This window comes from Lampris incognitus, chromosome 14 (genome assembly GCF_029633865.1).
Source record: "Lampris incognitus isolate fLamInc1 chromosome 14, fLamInc1.hap2, whole genome shotgun sequence".
In the NCBI taxonomy this organism is placed as follows: domain Eukaryota; kingdom Metazoa; phylum Chordata; class Actinopteri; order Lampriformes; family Lampridae; genus Lampris; species Lampris incognitus.
In genome coordinates this window covers 45,234,344-45,252,588 of record NC_079224.1, presented here as the reverse complement: position 1 = coordinate 45,252,588, position 18,245 = coordinate 45,234,344, and the positions used below count along the sequence as shown (strand labels likewise).

At 44.6% G+C, this 18,245-nt stretch overlaps 1 protein-coding gene across 1 annotated transcript in view; it reads right to left on the bottom strand.

Moving 5' to 3' along the window:
• dnaaf11 (dynein axonemal assembly factor 11) overlaps positions 1 to 17,208 on the bottom strand; it is a 72,531-nt gene extending 55,323 nt beyond the window's left edge. The window contains exons 1-6 of the mRNA XM_056293931.1: positions 17,199 to 17,208; positions 16,636 to 16,803; positions 16,414 to 16,491; positions 12,531 to 12,703; positions 11,809 to 12,062; positions 10,030 to 10,209 (exon numbers count right to left, since the gene is read on the bottom strand). Of these exons, the coding sequence (XP_056149906.1) occupies positions 10,030 to 10,209; positions 11,809 to 12,062; positions 12,531 to 12,703; positions 16,414 to 16,491; positions 16,636 to 16,803; positions 17,199 to 17,208 (863 nt within the window). The remainder of the gene's footprint in view (positions 1 to 10,029; positions 10,210 to 11,808; positions 12,063 to 12,530; positions 12,704 to 16,413; positions 16,492 to 16,635; positions 16,804 to 17,198) is intronic.
• Between the last annotated feature and the right edge of the window lie 1,037 nt (positions 17,209 to 18,245).

The window sequence follows — 18,245 nt, the reverse complement described above, 5'->3', positions numbered from 1 at the left end:
AATAAGGTTGTCTTGTCTGTTTTGAGCTGTTGTAATTCACACTGCTGAACATAGAGGGCGGCACTGAGGTAGCAATTCCGTAAACCCCTTTAAAGTTGGTGTAGGCAACTTTCTTTAACACGACTACTGCCACTACTTTCGTTTGCTCCCGTTGGGGGTCGCCACAGTGGATCATCCATCTCCATCTCTTCCTGTCCTCTGCATCTTCCTCTATCACACCAGTCACCTGCATGTCCTCCCTCACCACATCCATAAACCTCCTCTTTGGCCCTCCTCTTTTCCTCTTCCCTGGCAGCTCCATATTCAGCATCCTTCTCCCAATATACCCAGCATCTCTCCTCCACACATGTCCAAACCGTCTCAATCTTGTCTCTATTGCTTTGTCTCCAAACCGTCCAACCTGAGCGTTCCCTCTAATATACTCGTTCCTAATCCTGCCCTTCTTCATCACTCCCAACGAAAAACTTAGCATGTTCACCTCTGCCACCTCCAGCTCCACCTCCTGTCTTTTCATCAGTGCCACCGTCTCCAAGCCATATAACATAGCTGGTCTCACTACCATCTTGTAAACCTTCCCTTTAACTCTTGCTGGTATCCTTCTTTCACAAATCACTCCTGGCACTCTTCTCCACCCACTCCACCCTGCCTGCAGTCACTTCTCCACCTCTCTTCTGCACCCCCGATTACTTTGGACAGTTGACCCCCAAGTATTTAAACTTTTACGCCTTCGTTACCTCTACTTGCATCCTCACCACTGAAAGGTGATGCACTCACTGCTGCACCTCACTGTCCACTGAAAGGCAACATCTTTAACACAGTTTTGTTATATTTGGTGAAATTACCATTATACACCAACAGGTATGCCTCGAGTAAATGTACTGTGAAGGAATTCGGTCCCTCCCGCTGGTCTTGGGGCTGAATTATTGCTAAAATGCTACTACTACTACTAGTTCGCTAAAATCCATTCGGTCCAAATCAAAACAACCTATCACCACTAAGGAGCATCCCTAACTCAGTATCAATCATGTGGTGTGCACACACAGGGCAGCCTGGTATGATCTTTATAAATACTCAATACCCATACCTATACGGTGCTTCACAACAACAAGGTCAGAGTCGCTTAAGAAAAAAAAATTATATGCAGAGATTAACAATGACAATATGAATTCTATGACTGGCAAACTCATGCATATGCATGAAGCTGGTTTGGAGGGAGGGGTTATGGGAGGGAGGGAGGAAGCGGAGCGGAGCGAACCAAAGGAGGGGACTGGACTTTTTTGGGGGCGGGTGTCAAAATTGCTCACCTGTCCAAGGTTGCCTACAGCAGCTTTAATGGGTGAGTATGTTCCATGTGCAGTCCATCTCTCTTACTTTGGTGCTGACACATATTGACATCCGAGTTTCAGTGTAAAAACTGAAACACACAACACGGCAGGATTTACATGCAAAGATGACAGCAACTTCACAAAGATGAAACTCAAGACTAAGGACTATACCACTCTTCTACTGAGGAGTTGTATCACATTTATCATGTCCACACGCATCTATTAACAAATCCGCAGACCGTGGGTTGACTCTGCGGACCTGCCGCTGGTCTGGATGTTTTTTCTTTTTTTTCCCCAGAGAGAGGGCATGAACCATGGCTGTATCTCTTGGCTGACCTTTTCTCAGGATCCCGCAGTAGGAAATTCATCTTTCCTGACAGTCCGGTGCCGGTGTGACACTGCGTATCAACTCAGCGCATCCTGACAGCCGCAGCCGCATGCAGGAAGACGGTGAGCTCGGCCTTGTTTTCCACCTGGACAGTATGCAAGCCCGGTCTGTTTTTCTGTGACATGGATTAGGACGCCAGCTCTGTCGCAAGTGGGCTTCTTAGTCGTCACTCCGGGATCCTTTAGATGAGGCCGACTCACTTCGGGATGGGGTGTGTGTGTGTGGCGGGGCGGCACACAGACCTCCTCTAGTTGTTCAGGGTTAGGAATGATTACTGTGCTCTCAAGAGGAGGTTACTGGCTCCTGCAGCCATTTCAGTTCTTCACTCCAGTGCTGATGTTTGGATCTGTGGGCGCAGCATGGCGCTGACATGACCGACATCAGACGCTCGTCCTCTGTGCCCGCGAGCGTGCATTTACTCATGGTTGTGCACGTTACAGGTGGTGATTTTCTGGTACTTTTATTCCGGACTTTTGTTTTGTGCCAGTTGTACAGTATTTTAGGGCTGCAACTAACAATTATTTTCATAATCGATTAATCTATCCTATTTTTCGATTCATCATTTAGTCAGTTAAAAGTCAAAAATACGGATGAATGCCCATCTTAAGCTGAGACTCTAAAGTGATGTCCTAAAACTGTTTACTTAATCTGACCAACAGCCAAAAAACCCCTCCAATATTCAGAGGAAGGCGAGCATATCTTAACATTAATGAAACTTCAACCAACAAATGTTTGGTATTTTTACGAGATGAAGGATTAATCGATTAATCAACTAATTAACTAATAGGGCGTCCGGGTAGTGTAGTGATCTATTCCGTTGCCTACCAACACGGGGCTCGCCGGTTCAAATCCCCGTGTTACCTCTGGCTTGGTCAGGCGTCTTTGCAGACACAACTGGCTGTGTCTGCGGGGGGGAAGCCGGATGTGGCTATGTGTCCTGGTCACTGCACTAGCGCCTCCTCTGGTCGGTCGGGGCACCTGTTCAAGGGGGAGGGGGAACTGGGGGGAATAGCATGATTCTCCCATGTGCTACGTCCCCCAGGCGAAACTCCTCACTGTCAGGTGCAAAGAAGCAGCTGGCGACTCCACATGTATGGGAGGAGGCATCTGGTAGTCTGCAGCCCTCCCCGGATCGGCAGAGGGGGAGGAGCAGCAACCGGGACGGCTCGGAAAAGTGGGGTAATTGGCCGGATACAATTGGGGCGAAAAAGGATGAAAAAAAAAAAATACTAATCAACTAATAAGAAAACGTTGTGAGCTCTGTTCAAGCTTTGAGTACCACACACCACCTTTGCCTCAACAGCTTACTGGAAAATAAAAAAACAAAAACGTATTCCCAAATAAAACCTCCAGGGGATTTAGATCACAGATGCAGATAAGGGTCTGCATGGCAGGGGACCAAGATCCATCCAACAATCATCACCAAGGCTTCAAAAGCTCTTCCTGTATCCAAGGCGATGGTGGGACTATCGGTGCTTTCGTCTCAAACAACCCCCCCCATCCCACCAACAGTTCACTGGCTCATGCCTGGTTAGCAGACAATCTAGCATCACAACCGAGGCAGTGAATGCTAAAAAAAAATGAATAAAAAAAATACATGCAACGTTTTGCATGTGGGTGGAAGATTAACTAACACACGGTGACACAGCAGCACTGTCATAGCAGGATTACTCAGGTGATCCTGAAGTTATGGCTCTGAACGCTATGACAACTGAAAAAAAGTGACTCACGGCAAGGGAGGAGACCTGCTGGGAGTGCCGGAGCCGTGTACAACCAAGCACAACTCGACTGGAAAAAGAAACGGGAGAATAGGAAAGGAGAACAGGGTGTCCTGGTGATTAGAGAGAAAGGCCAATATGCAAAGGTCACAGGTTCAATCACATGTTCCCCCTCTGATGAAGTGCCATTGAGCACAACAGAATGTTTGACTACACTGGGACGGTCGCTGATAGCTGACGCAAGTGAAGGGGGATAAATCCAACCACCCTGCTGAGCTGAACAACTATTGGCCTGTGGCCTTGACATCAGTCATTTTCAAGTGCCTGGAGAGACTGATGCTACCCCACCTTTTCTCACAGGTTCCTCCCTCGACCCGGTGCAGTTTGCTTATAGGCAAAACCGCTTGGTGGAGGATGCGGTAATGACGGTGATGCTGCACCACCTACAGCCATCTGGAGAGTCCACAAGCGTATATCAGGATTGTTTGTAGACTTTTCCCCTGCATTTAATTGTATGCAACCCCACATCCTCTGTGCCAAGCTACAAGAGCTCCAGGTGGATACCTACATGATCCTCGGGATAATGGACTTCCTCCTTGAAAGACAGCCGTTTGTCAGAGTAAACAATTCAACCTCCCCTATCATGCTCACATCCCTTGGGGTCCCCCAGCGGGACAGTTATGTCCCCAGCCTTGTTCTCAATATACACCAACAACCTGAGGGGGACGGACACTACTACGACACTCCTCTGGTCGACACTTCCAACAGCCCCACCAGCTTCAAAGAGGAGGCAGAGAGGCTGCACCGGTGGTGTGAGGAGCACTTGCACCATCTAAACGGGAGGAAGACAAAGGAGCTCCTCATAGACTTCTGGAAGAAGGTCGACCCTCTCCCACAGCTGACACTCAACGGAGAGGCTGTGGTGAGGGTAAACAGCTTCAAGTACCTGGGGACCACCCTCGACAGCAGGTTGACCTTCAATGACAACACAATGAGTATTGTCAAGAGGTGCCAACAAAGGACCTACCTACTACGGAGACTGAGGTGTCTGGATGTAGCCCCTCCCATCTTCCGCAGCTTTTACATCTGCCACATTGCGAGTCTCCTTACCTTCTCTTTCCTGGCCTGGTATGGGGGGCTTTCTGAGGCCAACAAGAGCAAGCTGCGGAGGGTGACCACCCTCGGGTCTAAGCTCTGCGCACAACGGCACTTCGGCTTCCAACTGTTGTTTGACCAGGGCAATGAGGCAAGTTGGAAAGATTGCCAGGGACACAACAGAATTTCAACACCTGCTGCCATATTCTACCTTGTGGCAGGAGATATAACGTTCCCTACTTCAAGAATAGAGGGAGAGACAGCTTCATCCCTTCTGACATATGACTACTAAACAAGCACAGACCTGAACCCACTGCCGTGCCTTTTCCCTTGCCCCAGAAAACCTGGACCTATTGCTCTAAACCTCCACCTTTGTCCTCCACCCCACCCTGCCCAGGACTGTCATATTCTTATCCTTGCTCTGTTTTTAGCCCTAATTTCTAGCTGATGCCTGATGTTTTATGTTCATTTATCTAAGTTGTCTGGGTGTTGCTGTACACTGTCCGACCTAAACAAAATAATGTCCTTTGTGGATAAATAAAGACATCTTATCTTATATAGGAAAGGGGTGCACAATATATTGGTCAGCTTATTGGTATCAGCCAATGATTGCTTAAAATGTGTTATCAGTGACCAGACTGATATCAAAATTATGCCCAGTATGTCACACTGATATAATGACACATTAAATTAACTGCATTTTATATAGTGCTTTTCTAGCTGCAACAGCCCCCCCTCCCCAAAGCGCTTTACAGTTAATTAATGCCTCACACACATACAGTCATGGCAGTGTCGACCATGCAAGTTAACAACCAGCTCACTGGGAGCAGTTAGGGGTTAGGTGTCCTGCAGAGGGACACCTCGGCATTTTTGCCAGGAGTCGAGGATCGAACCAGTAAACCTCGAGTTTACCAGACGATCTGCTCTACCTCCTGAGCCACTGCCACCCCATTAATTATGTGCCAACGGCAATGACAGGTGTTGATGAAAAGACAAGGTGGCCCCCACAGCCTACAAAAAGAAATGTCAGCTCTTTTGACATTTATAAAACAAATACACAGAGCAAAAATTTAAACAAAACAATGTTGTTTTTGCCCCCGTTTTTCATGAGTTGAAGTAAATGATCCCAGATTTTTTTCTATGCACTCTACAACGTCAATTCTCAGAATTTGCACACAAATTTGTATACATTTCATTTTATTGCATCATATTTCATCTGTTGCCAACATAAAATCCCCTCAAAGAACTTGCTGATATTGTACATGTTGGTATGGCTGCCAATATGTACCCTGGCTCTGCTGAATGATGGAAGCTAAGCAGGTATGGGCTCAGCTAATACTTGGATGGGAGACCTCTTGGGAAAACCTGGACAAACTTACTGACACTGTGACATCTTACATCAGCTTTTGTGAGGATATGTGTGTGCCCACCAAAACCTTCTGTACCTTTAACAACAATAAGCCCCGGTTCACAGCTAAACTCAGGCAGCTTCGACAGGCCAAAGAGGAAGCCTACAGGCATGGAGATAGGATCTGGTATAACAAAGCCAGAAACACACTCACAAAAGAGATCAGAGTGGCAAAAAGGTGCTACTCGGAAAAGTTGAAAAACAGGTTTTCTGCCAACGACCCATCATCAGTCTAGAGAGGTTCAAAAGATATTACCAACTACAGGAGACCATCCCCCCACACTGCAGGGAACCATCAACTACCTGTTGACCTAAATGGGTTTTACTGCAAGTTTGATAAGCAAACTTTCACACCCCTCACCCTCTCCAGCACAATACACAACCAACTGCACTCCCTGCCAGCCCCACTCCCCTCTCTACCAAACCCCCACCCGCACTCATCTGTGTTGGGGACGTGATTCTAATTCTGATTCTGAAAACTTGAGTTTCTGCTGGAAGTGGTGTTGGTGGGCCAGTAGGAGGCAGTCTTCCCTCTGATCCTAATAAAAACAACAAATATCAAATCCCAATGCCCCAGTGCAGTGACGGGGACACTGTGCTGTAGGAGATGTCATCCTTCGGATGAGACGTTAAACCGAGGTCCTGACTCACCGTGGTCATTAAAGATCCCATGGCACTTATCGCAAAGAGTGGGGGGTCTGCCAGTGTCTTGGCAAAATTCCCAACCTGGCTCTCTATATCTGGCCACCTAATCACCCCCCTGTTTAATTGGCTCAATGATTCCTCCCTTTCCACCTCATGCTGATGTGTGGCGAGCATTCTGGTGCAAAATGGCTGCCATGCATCATCCAAGTGGGAGCTACACACTGGTGGTGGTTGAGTTTCTCCCCTTCAATGTGAAGAATTTTTGGTGTCTAGATAAAGCACTATATAAATATAATCCATTATTATTATTATTATTATTATCATCATCCATCTATCTGACGGGTGTGAACTCCACATTCTGATTAAACAGCATGATCATCACAGATGTTGAGCAGTTTTTGCTGCACAACATCCTGCCAGAGATGCCACAAATGTTGAAAGATTGTGCAGTTGGAATTCCGATTGCAGACATGTCCACTAGAGCTTCTGCATGAATACTGAATGGCCATTGCTCTACCATAAACCTCCTCTGGAGTCATTTCAAAGGTTTTGACAGTATGGTCAACTGGCCTCATAACTGTAGACCACATGTGACCACACTAGCCCAGGACCGCTACATCCAGATTCTGCACCTGCTGGGTCATCTGAGACCAGCAGCACAGACAGCTGATGAAACAGTTGGTTTGCCCAACCAAAGAATTTCTGCTCCAACTGTCCGAAATTGTCTCAGGGATGTTCTTCTGCATGCTTGACATCCTTACCAGGGTCTACCGCAGAATGCTGTATGCCACCTTAACCATTCCAAGTGGGCAAGCATTCATTGGCGATGGCCACTGCCACACTGGAGAAGGGTCCTCTTCAGCAATGAATGCCAGTTTCAGCTGTATCGGGCAAATGGAAGCCAATGTGTATGGTGCGGTGAGGGTGAGCGGTATGCTGATGCCAGTGCTGTTGAAAGAGTGGCAAATGGAGGTGGTGGGGTTTTGGTTATGGGCAGGCATATCTTAGAGACAAAGAATGCAGGTGCGATTTGTCACCAGCAATTTGAATGCACAGAGATACCGGGATGAGATTCTGAGGCCCATTGTTCCATTGATCCACCACAATGAACTCATGTTTCCTCATGACAATGCACAGCCACATGTTGCAAGGATCTATGATTGATTTGAAGATACATCCTAGGATGTTTCCTGAGGCCCTCGGGTGTTTTGGGTCTTTCAACATCATACACCCTCTCTCAGGTGACCCAGCCAGGGTTGATCAGGCCCTGGCTTGTGTCCCAGCAGCACTGGCCCACAGATCACTTCTTCTGATCCAAAGCCATCTGGAAGCCCTCTCTGCAGCCTCCAATGGAAGACTGGATGGCTTTCCTTTTAGCAGCCCCAGTGATGACAAGTAGTGTAGAACTCGCACAGTGATAATAATCCAGGACAGGTAGGAATAAAGCAGTGTTTTATGCACGTCTGCATCACAGATACAGTAGAATAATAGATAAACTACACTGCTGGAAAATAAGACACCATCGAAATGAAACATGTTCGTTATCAAATATCAGCAAAAGTTTCAATATCGTGCATTCTTTATCAGAGAAATATGTGGACTGTAGCTATTGTGAAATAACGAAGATATCAACAGGATGTAAAGCTCCCAGCAGACCCCAGCTGAATACTGGTTAAGGATTTGACAGCGGATAGCAACGCATTTCCCACGTGGCGCTGAGGAAACTATCACCTGATTGGACACCTCGACAGGCAGAGCCCCGTCTCCAAATCCACAGTAAACCAGAGATTTGACCCCTCTAAATTAAAGTCTACTCTACCTGCGTCTTTAACAGTTAACCAGGTGGCATCAGGACATTCTATTCGATTCTATTGTAAAAACCAAATAGGCAGTAAAGACTGTGTCTGGTTAGTTTTAGGAAGTGCCAGCCATGAGCAGACAAAGATTTAGCTTCCCGACCTTGTGGCAATCTAATTCTTGGTTAAGTTGTAACTGGGTGATAAATGTTTGTCTGCAACTGTAAATCACAGATCACATGGTTATCTCACCAACCCAAAGGCCTCACACACACAGAGAGCGAGAGAGAGAGAGAGAGAGAGCGAGAGAGAGAGACAGAGACAGAGACAGAGAGAGAAGTGGTGATGGTACACACACAGCCAATTAACACCCTGGCAAGTGGGTCAACTATAGGGTGAGTGCTAATTAACAGCATGGCAGGGAAATTAATTAGGATTGGTTTAGCCCTGAACCTGGGAGTGCGAGACAGAGACAAGAGATTTGTCCCACCTCTCGCTAGTGACTGACAGAGACAGGAACCAGTCAATATGAATCAGACTGGGTCAGTGTTCCTATGGACATGTTGCAGGAACCTGTGCGTTTTACATGGTCTGCTGAGAAGGTCACTGGTTAGCGAATGTTGAGCGAAACAAGCTAGTAACAAAAAAATCACTACTTTAAATCCCAGGACAGACTGCTTCTTCCTGCCACTACAACTAAAGCTAAAGTGCCCTTTAGCAAGGCATTCATTCAACCGTTAACCTAGCTCTTTAGTTAGAGGGACTCACTGGCCAACAGCACAAAGCACTGATTCTACTCGGTGGCTCCCACTGACCAACGGTTGAAGACTGTGTTTCTGCTGGACAGCTTCCAGTTATTAACATGTAGGCAGTAGGTCTTAGGTTCAACTTTCCCTTCAGTGGTCCTTCTCAGGTGTCAGTGAGCAACACACTAAACCAGGTACCTGCCCAGTCCCGGCAGTCCCTGCTGAGTGCCTCAGATGAGTGTCATAGTAACATTAATAAATTAGCAAAACCAAGCTTGAAGGGCTTCATTGGTTCAAATGATGTTTGGTGTTGTAATGACACCCAGTGGTTAAACAGGTAAACTGTATTATTGCACAGCTCTCTCTCTCTCGCTCTCTCTCGCTCTGTGTGTGTGTGTGTGTGTGTGTGTGTGTGTGTGTGTGTGTGGCGACTGTTGTGTTTTTCACTATGTATATGAGTATTTGTGTTAATATTGTTATCTTGATGTGAATGAAGAATTGAACCATTAAAGGCTTGGTTAAAGGTCTCTCTCTCTCTCTCTCTCTCTCTCTCTCTCTCTTTCCCCCCACTCCTGCAGATTAGGAATAAATAACATCTGCAGACTGTCCGGATTAGAAACCTCTGCTGGTGTTTGTGCCGCCCATTATGAAGACAGGTTAAGATGAGTAAAACTACTGTAGGCACATAGCTGCATAACTGATTAAACAAAGAGTGTCACCTTCACACAGACACACACACACACACACACATACACACACACACACACACACACACACTACTAGATGGGTGTTATGTAAATGTAAATATACGGATCTCTCATCTTCGTACTTAAAAGGGTATGGGATAAGAAGTAGAGTTAGTATAAATATTGATAATGGTATAAGGGTACAGGAGAAGTACCACCTACTTCTCCTTTGCATTCCTCTTCTTTTCCAGGTGGTGGTGTGCCTCCAGGCGGGACTCTGGGGTGAAGGCACAGGGTCTCTCCCAGAACTCCTTCTCCTCCTGCTCCTCTGCTGACATCAGGCCTGGCTCTTTCTCCTGCTCCTTGTCTGACCACTTCTCCTGGTTGACCTCTCCTTCCAGACTGAAGGTTGGTTCAAAATACACAAAAAGTAACATTAATTACAAACAGGCAGTTCAGAATGTTGGCTGTTTCAGTCACTTGCTGTATGCTGAACTTTTGTAGATACCAATGTATCGCGCAGATTTGACTCGATTCATTTCAGGTCAGACTGATCTTTCTACTGGACTTGTTCATCACCCAGCAAGAGTATGATCAGGAGCACATACATCTGAGAGCAGATGAGCGCTCATCTCCATGAGAAATGACAGAGTCATGTCAGGAATCTGGAACATTTCTGTCATTTCACTTCATGCACCTGCGTACATGAAATGAAACAAAGTGCTGTTTCCCCCAGCCCACAGCAGTACAACACAAAGACAAAAACACATCAAAAACTACAAGAACACACATACCCAGACTAACACATCAAAACTAAAAGAAAAACAAACAAACAAAACAAAAAACACTGTCCAAGGGAACAACGCCAACCAGGGTGACTGTCGGAACCACATGGGCTAGCAGTTAGCTTAGCCCGCCCCACTTCCCCGTCCTGTTAGCCCGCCCTCGTCGCTTCCTCCTCGGGCACAGCTGCTGGCAGGGGCCGTGGTCCCCGGGCCCACCGGACGAAGCAGACTAAGCGCTCCTAGCCGATCCAGCGCCAGCTCTTCCAGCCATCAAACGAAGGCAAAACCTAGACGCAGATGTGGACAAAGGTACTGCATGGACGGCACTGGGCGAGCCGCCGCCAGCGTGAATTCACGCCGCCATCCTCTGACACCGGCACCGGGTGAGGCCATGTGACATGACCAAAAACAGTGATCGGTTTCATATGCAAATTGCCGTGACCATTAACTACAGTTACAATCGTTGGTTTGGGTGGTTATGCCACCATATTGTTTATAAGGGTGGGGATATCTGCAGTCAGCTGAGACTGAAGAGGTCACTTAGATGAGTGATGAAACGTTTCTCTCAGTAAACGTTGTGTCTAGATGAACTGATTCACCTTTCTGGGATTTCCTTACCCGGATTATTGAGCATACATAAAACCCCTTTTTTTTTTCATTGTCGCGCTAAGTCTAGCCAGGGGTGGGTAATCTTCTCCGGAAAGGGCCAGTCTGGGTGAAGGTTTTTGTTCCAACCAAGCAGTTACACACCTGATCACACTAATCAACCAGTAGAGTCTTCGCTGAGGAACTTGATTAGGAGACACAGATCTGTAACTGCTTGGTTGGAACAAAAACCTTCACCCACACTGGCCCTTTCTGGATAAGATTGCCCACCCCTGGTCAAGCCTGCAGTTCATGTTTAATTTTGTGTTGGTGAGATGTTGAACACAAATCCATAAATGTATTGTTTTAAAGTATATTTTTTAACGCATTACATTATCACCCACATACCTGTGACCATTGAAATACTTGAAATGCTAATTTGCGACCAAATAAGGGTTGATAAGTATGGATGACCACTGTTAAAGAGCAACCACTGGTAAAGAGGTTAAAGGGTCACAAATGATCTACCTGTGAGTGTATAGATCATGGAAGACAGAAGTAGGAGGAAGAGAAATGAAGGTGGAGGCTGTGGAGAGATGAGGAGAGGGAGGTTAACTGTATTTCCACCTACACTGTGTTGTTAATGTCTGTGTAGCAGTGATCATCAGAGCCAGCCTTCCTCTCTCTCTGAGAGCCGAAGCTTTCTCTTTTTTCTCCTCCTCCTGTATCTTCTTGTCTCACTCCTTTCCTTAGGGCCTCCTCTCTTTCTTTGGCCCTCCTCCTCATGTAGTCAGCCTCCTGCTGCAGGATACGACTCCTCACCGCCACCAGGCCCTGGCCAGCTCGGATCCGCTCCGACCGGCTGATGTCGGTTCCATCCAGCCACTGTGAGGAAAAACAATTGCCTTGGCCTTCAAACATCTTATCCATATGAGTTTTTAAAGGTGATTCTACCTGAATCCTCCATGGAGCAAAGATGTTAATAACAACGGCAAATCAAAGCAACCAAAACAAACAAATTGTATAAACAAGTAGCAGATATGACCTTCAGTAGCTATCACCCCTGCTGATATTAACTAGTTAGACTATATAATGCTTCAGCAAGGTCAAAATACTACATAGACTATGGCTAAATAGCTTAAAATCCCTATTTCTCCCTGAAGCACTAAGATATAAAACACACAAAGACATAACATTTCAGAAAACTTATATAAAAAGCAAAATAAGTCAGAAATAAAATAAAAAGTAACCAAAAGAAAAGTAAGATGACCACGACCAGGTGCACAGCGACCTCTGGTGGTAAAAAGCTTAGCAGCCGAAAATACAAAACCTAAACCTACACATTTACAGTACCTTGAGTTGGGGTAAAGAGGCAATAACGTAATGTCTGTAGCCTTCAAACTCAGCGCAGGGATTCCCCACCAGGAAGAGTTCTGTCAGGTGGAGGTTCTGCTTCAATGACTCCACGCTGCTCAGCCGGCCCACAAAGTTCACTGTCAGATCCAGTTTCTGCAGGCTCTCACAGCCTGCATGAAAGCACATGCAACAATTTAAGCTACATACATCAGCTGTTTGGAAAATGTATGTTTGTTATAATAACTTTACCTATATAGCACTTTTCTAAAACAATGTTACAAAGGGCTTCACAAACAAATAAAACAAGACAAGGCAAAAATAAGAATAAAACCAAATAAAAGTAAACGGTTAAGATAATGTATGGATGGATAAATAAATAAAAACAAATATCAAACATTTGTAAAAACTTCAATAAAAAGAAAAGTTTTAAGACGAGATTTAAAAGAGGCTAGAGACTTGGTTATTCTTAGTTCGACAGGAAGAGAGTTCACCAAGATTAGTAACAAAAGGGCTGATGGAATTTGGGGGACCGAACAGAATAATCTCAGACTTATTATCATTAGATTTGAGAACATTTTCGGACATCCAGGATTTAACATCAGAGAGGCAAGTTGTGAGATTTGATAGGGCGCTAGCATCTGTGGGTTTTAGTGGCATGTATAACTGAGTGTTGTCAGCATAAAAATAGTAAAGCACATCGTGATTTCGAATGACCTGGCCAAGGGGCAGCATGTATATAGAAAAGAGTAGGGGGGCCAAGAACTGAGCCTTCAGGGACACCACAACTCAATTGAGCCATTGAGGGAGCAGAGTTACCCAGAACAACAGAAAAAGTTCTGTTGCTGAGGTAAGAGAGTAATGAGCGAGGACCTGAGCCCTTGATGCCAACCCAAGTCTCTAAGCGATGTAAGAGGATGTTGTGATCAACTGTGTCAAAGGCAGTACTTAAGTCTAAAAGAAATAAAATGGAGCAGTCACCTCTGTCTGCAGTCAGCAGTAGGTCATTAGTGATCTTAACTAGAGCTGTCTCAGTACTATGAAGTGCACTAAAACCAGCCTGGAAACTATTAAAAACACTATTAGTGTTCATAAAAGAAATCAATTGAGATGAAATTACTCTCTCGGGAACCTTAGAAAGTAAAGACAATTTGGAGATTGGTCTGCAGTTACTGAAGGACAGGGGATCTAAATTAGGTTTCTTCAGTAATGAGTGAACAATGACATGCTTAAAACTGTCTTAAAAAGAACCAGAGGACAGAGAATTCTTAAGAATTTACAGAATAATGGGACTAAGAGTTGAAAATACCTCCTTGAGCAGCTTAATTGGAATCATGTCTAAGATGCAGGAGGAGTTCATATTGGAGACTGTACTCTCTAACACTGAAATTGTAATTGATTGAAACTGGGTAAAAGAGGCAGAATTAACATTGGGAATGGAACGAATGCAAGGGCCAGGGTGGATTTGGGACTTGATATTCTCCACCTTATTTACAAAATCATTGAGAATTTTTTCCGACAACTCAACATCAGGTTAAAAAAAAAAGAAGTGGAGGGACCATTAACAACAATCAATTACCCTAAAGAGAACTTTAGGATTGTGGTTATTTCTTGATATTAGTTCAGAGAAGTACACTAATCTCACATCCTTAACTGTCTTCTGGTAAATTAACATTTGGTTTTTAAGGGTGTTATTTGCTAATTCGGACTTGTTGACCTTCAATTGTCTTTCTGATTTTGTAGTCTTCTAAGGACACAAGTGGGATCGGGCACTGATCACTGAATGAGTATAACAGTGCATCTGGATTGAGGGGGGATAAAGAGGGATTAAAGGATGATGAATTAAAAGCATCACAGAATTTAACTGTGACGACTGCCAGCATTGAGAATGCGAGAGCGTGTTTTAGGTAGGATAGTGACTAGGACTAGAGAGCTGTAGTGAGACTTTGAAAATGACACCTTATGATCAGATACAGGCATATCCACCACAGTGAGACTTTCGTGAGAGAAACCAGATGAGAGTACAAGGTCTAAGTTGTGGCCTTTGGAATGTGTGGTCCTTTTAACAGATTGAATGACGTTAATAGAGTCTATTCATTCATTCATTCATTATCCAAACCCTTAACCTGCTCTCAGGGTCGCGGGGATGCCGGAGCCTATCCCAGCAATCATTGGGCAGCAGGTGGGAAGACACCCTGGACAGGCTGCCAGGCCATCACGGGGCCCACACACACACACACACACACACACATTCACACCTAGGGACAATTTAGTACGGCTGATTCACTGGACCGTGTCTTTGGACTGTGGGAGGAAACCGGAGCACCCAGAAGAAATCCACACAGACATGGGGAGATCATGCAAACTCCACACAGAGGACAACCCGGGACAACCCCCAATGCTGGATTACACAGGGGCTCGAACCCAGGACCTTCTTGCTGTGAGGCGACCACGCTAACCACCGTCATCATAATCAGAGACAACAACTTGTAAAAAGGAAATTACTTATTGAGATATTCCACAAACAGACAGACAGATGGACAGACGTGGAATGTAACAAAGTTTGCTGCTGTAGTCTGGCTGTCAGGGAATCTTTTTTTTCTGATTGAGAAAATAATAAGATCCAAAAATGTGAGGTGAGGGAATGGGAAGGACAATACACATGAATATTAAAATCACCAAGAATAAGCACTCTGTCATATTTTGGCATGACAATAATGCAATAAATACGCAAGAAAACGGACTGCATTAGGGGGCCTACAAATTAAGATGCCGAGTAAAGGGGGTGGGCCAGTGATTAAAGACCATAAAACCTCGAAGGAGATAAAATTACCAAAAGTAACAGGATGGCACTTAAGACCTAACTTATAAAAAACAGCTAGGTCACCCCCTCTACCAGAGGGCCTGGGAATATGAAAATACGCAAAATCAGGGGGGCTAGTCTCAATCAGGGGGACAGTGTCCCCTGGGGACAGCCATGTCTCAGTAATCATAAAAAAAGTCCAGATTATTAGAAACAATAACATCATTAATGATAAAGGACTTATTACACAGAGATCTCACATTCAGGAGGCCAAAATTGTGTGGTGTCAAAGCAGAAGTGAAACCAACAGGAGTTCAACAGATAGGATGAAAATTGCAGATATTTGCTTCAGATATTTAGTTGTTGTTGTTTATACAATTATATATGTCGTGTGGATGAGCGGCATGGTGTCTAATAACAGTCTGTATGGGGAAAACTCCTGGCAAGAGGGTCAATGACAGATGAGGCCAGCGGAGGGAGCCAGGTGGCCTCAACCAGAACCAGTGCTCAGACCAAAATAAAATCATCAAAATTAAACACAGCCTCAAAGAGAAGTAGTCTTCCTACTCCCAGTTTACCAAATATCATCACCACAGCTGTGACATGTTAGAAATAACCCAGACCATGACCCAACACATTACACCTAACAGTTGTAGATACAGGACCCTCAGGTGCAAAAAGGGCTGACTCAGCAGATCACCTTGTTCCGCTGCTTTAGTGCTCTTCAGCAAACTGCCTCTGTGATGTAAACTTAGTGCTAATGTACATATTGAGTCTCTCCTATGTTGCTGTTCATGTGAATGCTGTAGGTTCACCATCCAGGTGTATGTGTGTCTGTGTGCATTAATGTGGCTTTTGTTCTCAAGTTTGAGATCTGTGTTTAAGCAAGCTGTTTTAAAATGTCTACCTGCTGTCTGTCTGCCTTTCATTCAGAACGACAGCTGACGAGAAACTAAAACGTACCCCAAACCACCACTGGTGCAGAAAAAAAAGAGAAGAGGAAATGCTGTATTTTAGGCATTTACATGACAACGTCGCATTTATAGTGGGAGGTGATTATCCTCCTTCCATCATACTGACCTTCAAGATTTTCAATCACTTCAATGTTGTTCAAGGCGAGATTCAAATACTCTAGTTTCTTCAAGCGGCCAACATTTTCTGTGGTTGAGACGGACGGAAATAAAGAGGAAAATATTTTCTTTTAGAATTCTGTGCAAATAAACAGAAGTTCGCATGGCAGCGAGTTGCCAAGACGTTCATCACATATGTGTGCAAATGTTGAAGGATCCATGGAGAACTTGCCTATCTTGGGAATGAGATTGTTTTGAAGGTAAAGGATTTTTAGGTCCCTGCACCACCTTTCAATGTGTTCTATCTTCTCAATATTTTGCTGATGTAATGACACCTCCTCCAAGGAGAAGATTTCACAGTTGTTGTGCTCGGCCCGCCGTCGGACCATGTCCTCTGTGACTGATACACAAAAGGCACACACACACACACACACACACACACACACACACACACACACACACACACACACACACACACACACAGCAATATTTACAATGGCCTCCCGGCAAAAATTATAGTCTCTTTAAAAATTTCGCCTCTCAGCAGTTATCCTTTATTGGACTGCTTATGTTGTTGTATTATTAGACATATTAGACTCGTTTAAACAAGCAGCAAAGTAGCTTTCCGAAGAAACGATCGTAATGTTAGCTAACTAATTCGTCCACAAGTCAACGCGTGGCAGCTGCCACTGCTACTAGTTTAGCTGCTTAATAAAGCAATGTGAAATTTCCAACAACGTCTTATTTTTAAAATGTAACTTTTCTTTTTATTCAAAAAATCCGACTCAAACTTACTGAAAACCATCTCTGCCGTCGTTGCCAGCTGTTGCCATAGAAACCAAACCGAGTCCGGCCTGAGGGAGACGGTTGACCGTTCGCGAAGCAGTGATTGACTCGGCGAGCCACCAATCGGCGCTTAGCAAGCCTCTACTTCCTCCAACTTCCGCCATATACAACCAACCCAGTAAAGAAGAAGACGCCAACCGCCAATAAACACAAAGAAGAAGCAGAAGAAGCAGAAGAAGAAGAAACTTTAAACGCAAAAAAAAGAAAAAGGGGGAAACGTCAACATACATCCTTACGTCTTCTCAGCTTTCAGGTTAGCGAACCAGAACCTTTAGCACATTTATTTTACCATTGTATACACGCGAGTACTTTTGGGGCCCGAATGGTGAATTATATATTGTGTAAAATTAATGATATTATCAAAATGGACTGTAAAAAATGCCATTATGTATTTTAAACATGGAAAACAAGAAGTTGCATTTATTGAGAATTTTGTTAATTTTGTATGGCAAATTTCAGACACACAAATTCCGCTTTACAAACGTTTCCCCCAATTTTATTGGTTTCTTATGCGAATTTGAAGAGTATATTAAAACTCATACTTCCATTGACACTTAAAAAAAGTAACAAAACCATTAAGCTGCACAGGGATACGTTTAAAGAGGAATAATGTCACTTGTTTTTTGTATGAGTGGTTTTCTAATTTTTATTTTGCGATTATTATTCATTCGAGGTCCTAAGTTCTTACTGTACCATTTTGTGGAGTACATGCGGTTTTCGGTCGGCTCAGTGTTTATCTTAAAGGGGTGGCGCTGGCTATAAGGAGGCTTTGGAGGAATTTTTTCCCTTTCATTGACTAACTGACAACAAGTTGTGCACGTCACATTCTTACAACGTGCATGACTACAGTGCCAACAAACACGCCAGGGGGGGGGGGCAGGCCAAATAAAAAATAGAAATAATAAAAAGGAAAACATTTAAGACACAACAGCTACGATCACAATTCAGTTACATACATATTTTACAGCGAACACGTGCCATTACAGTATTTTTGGG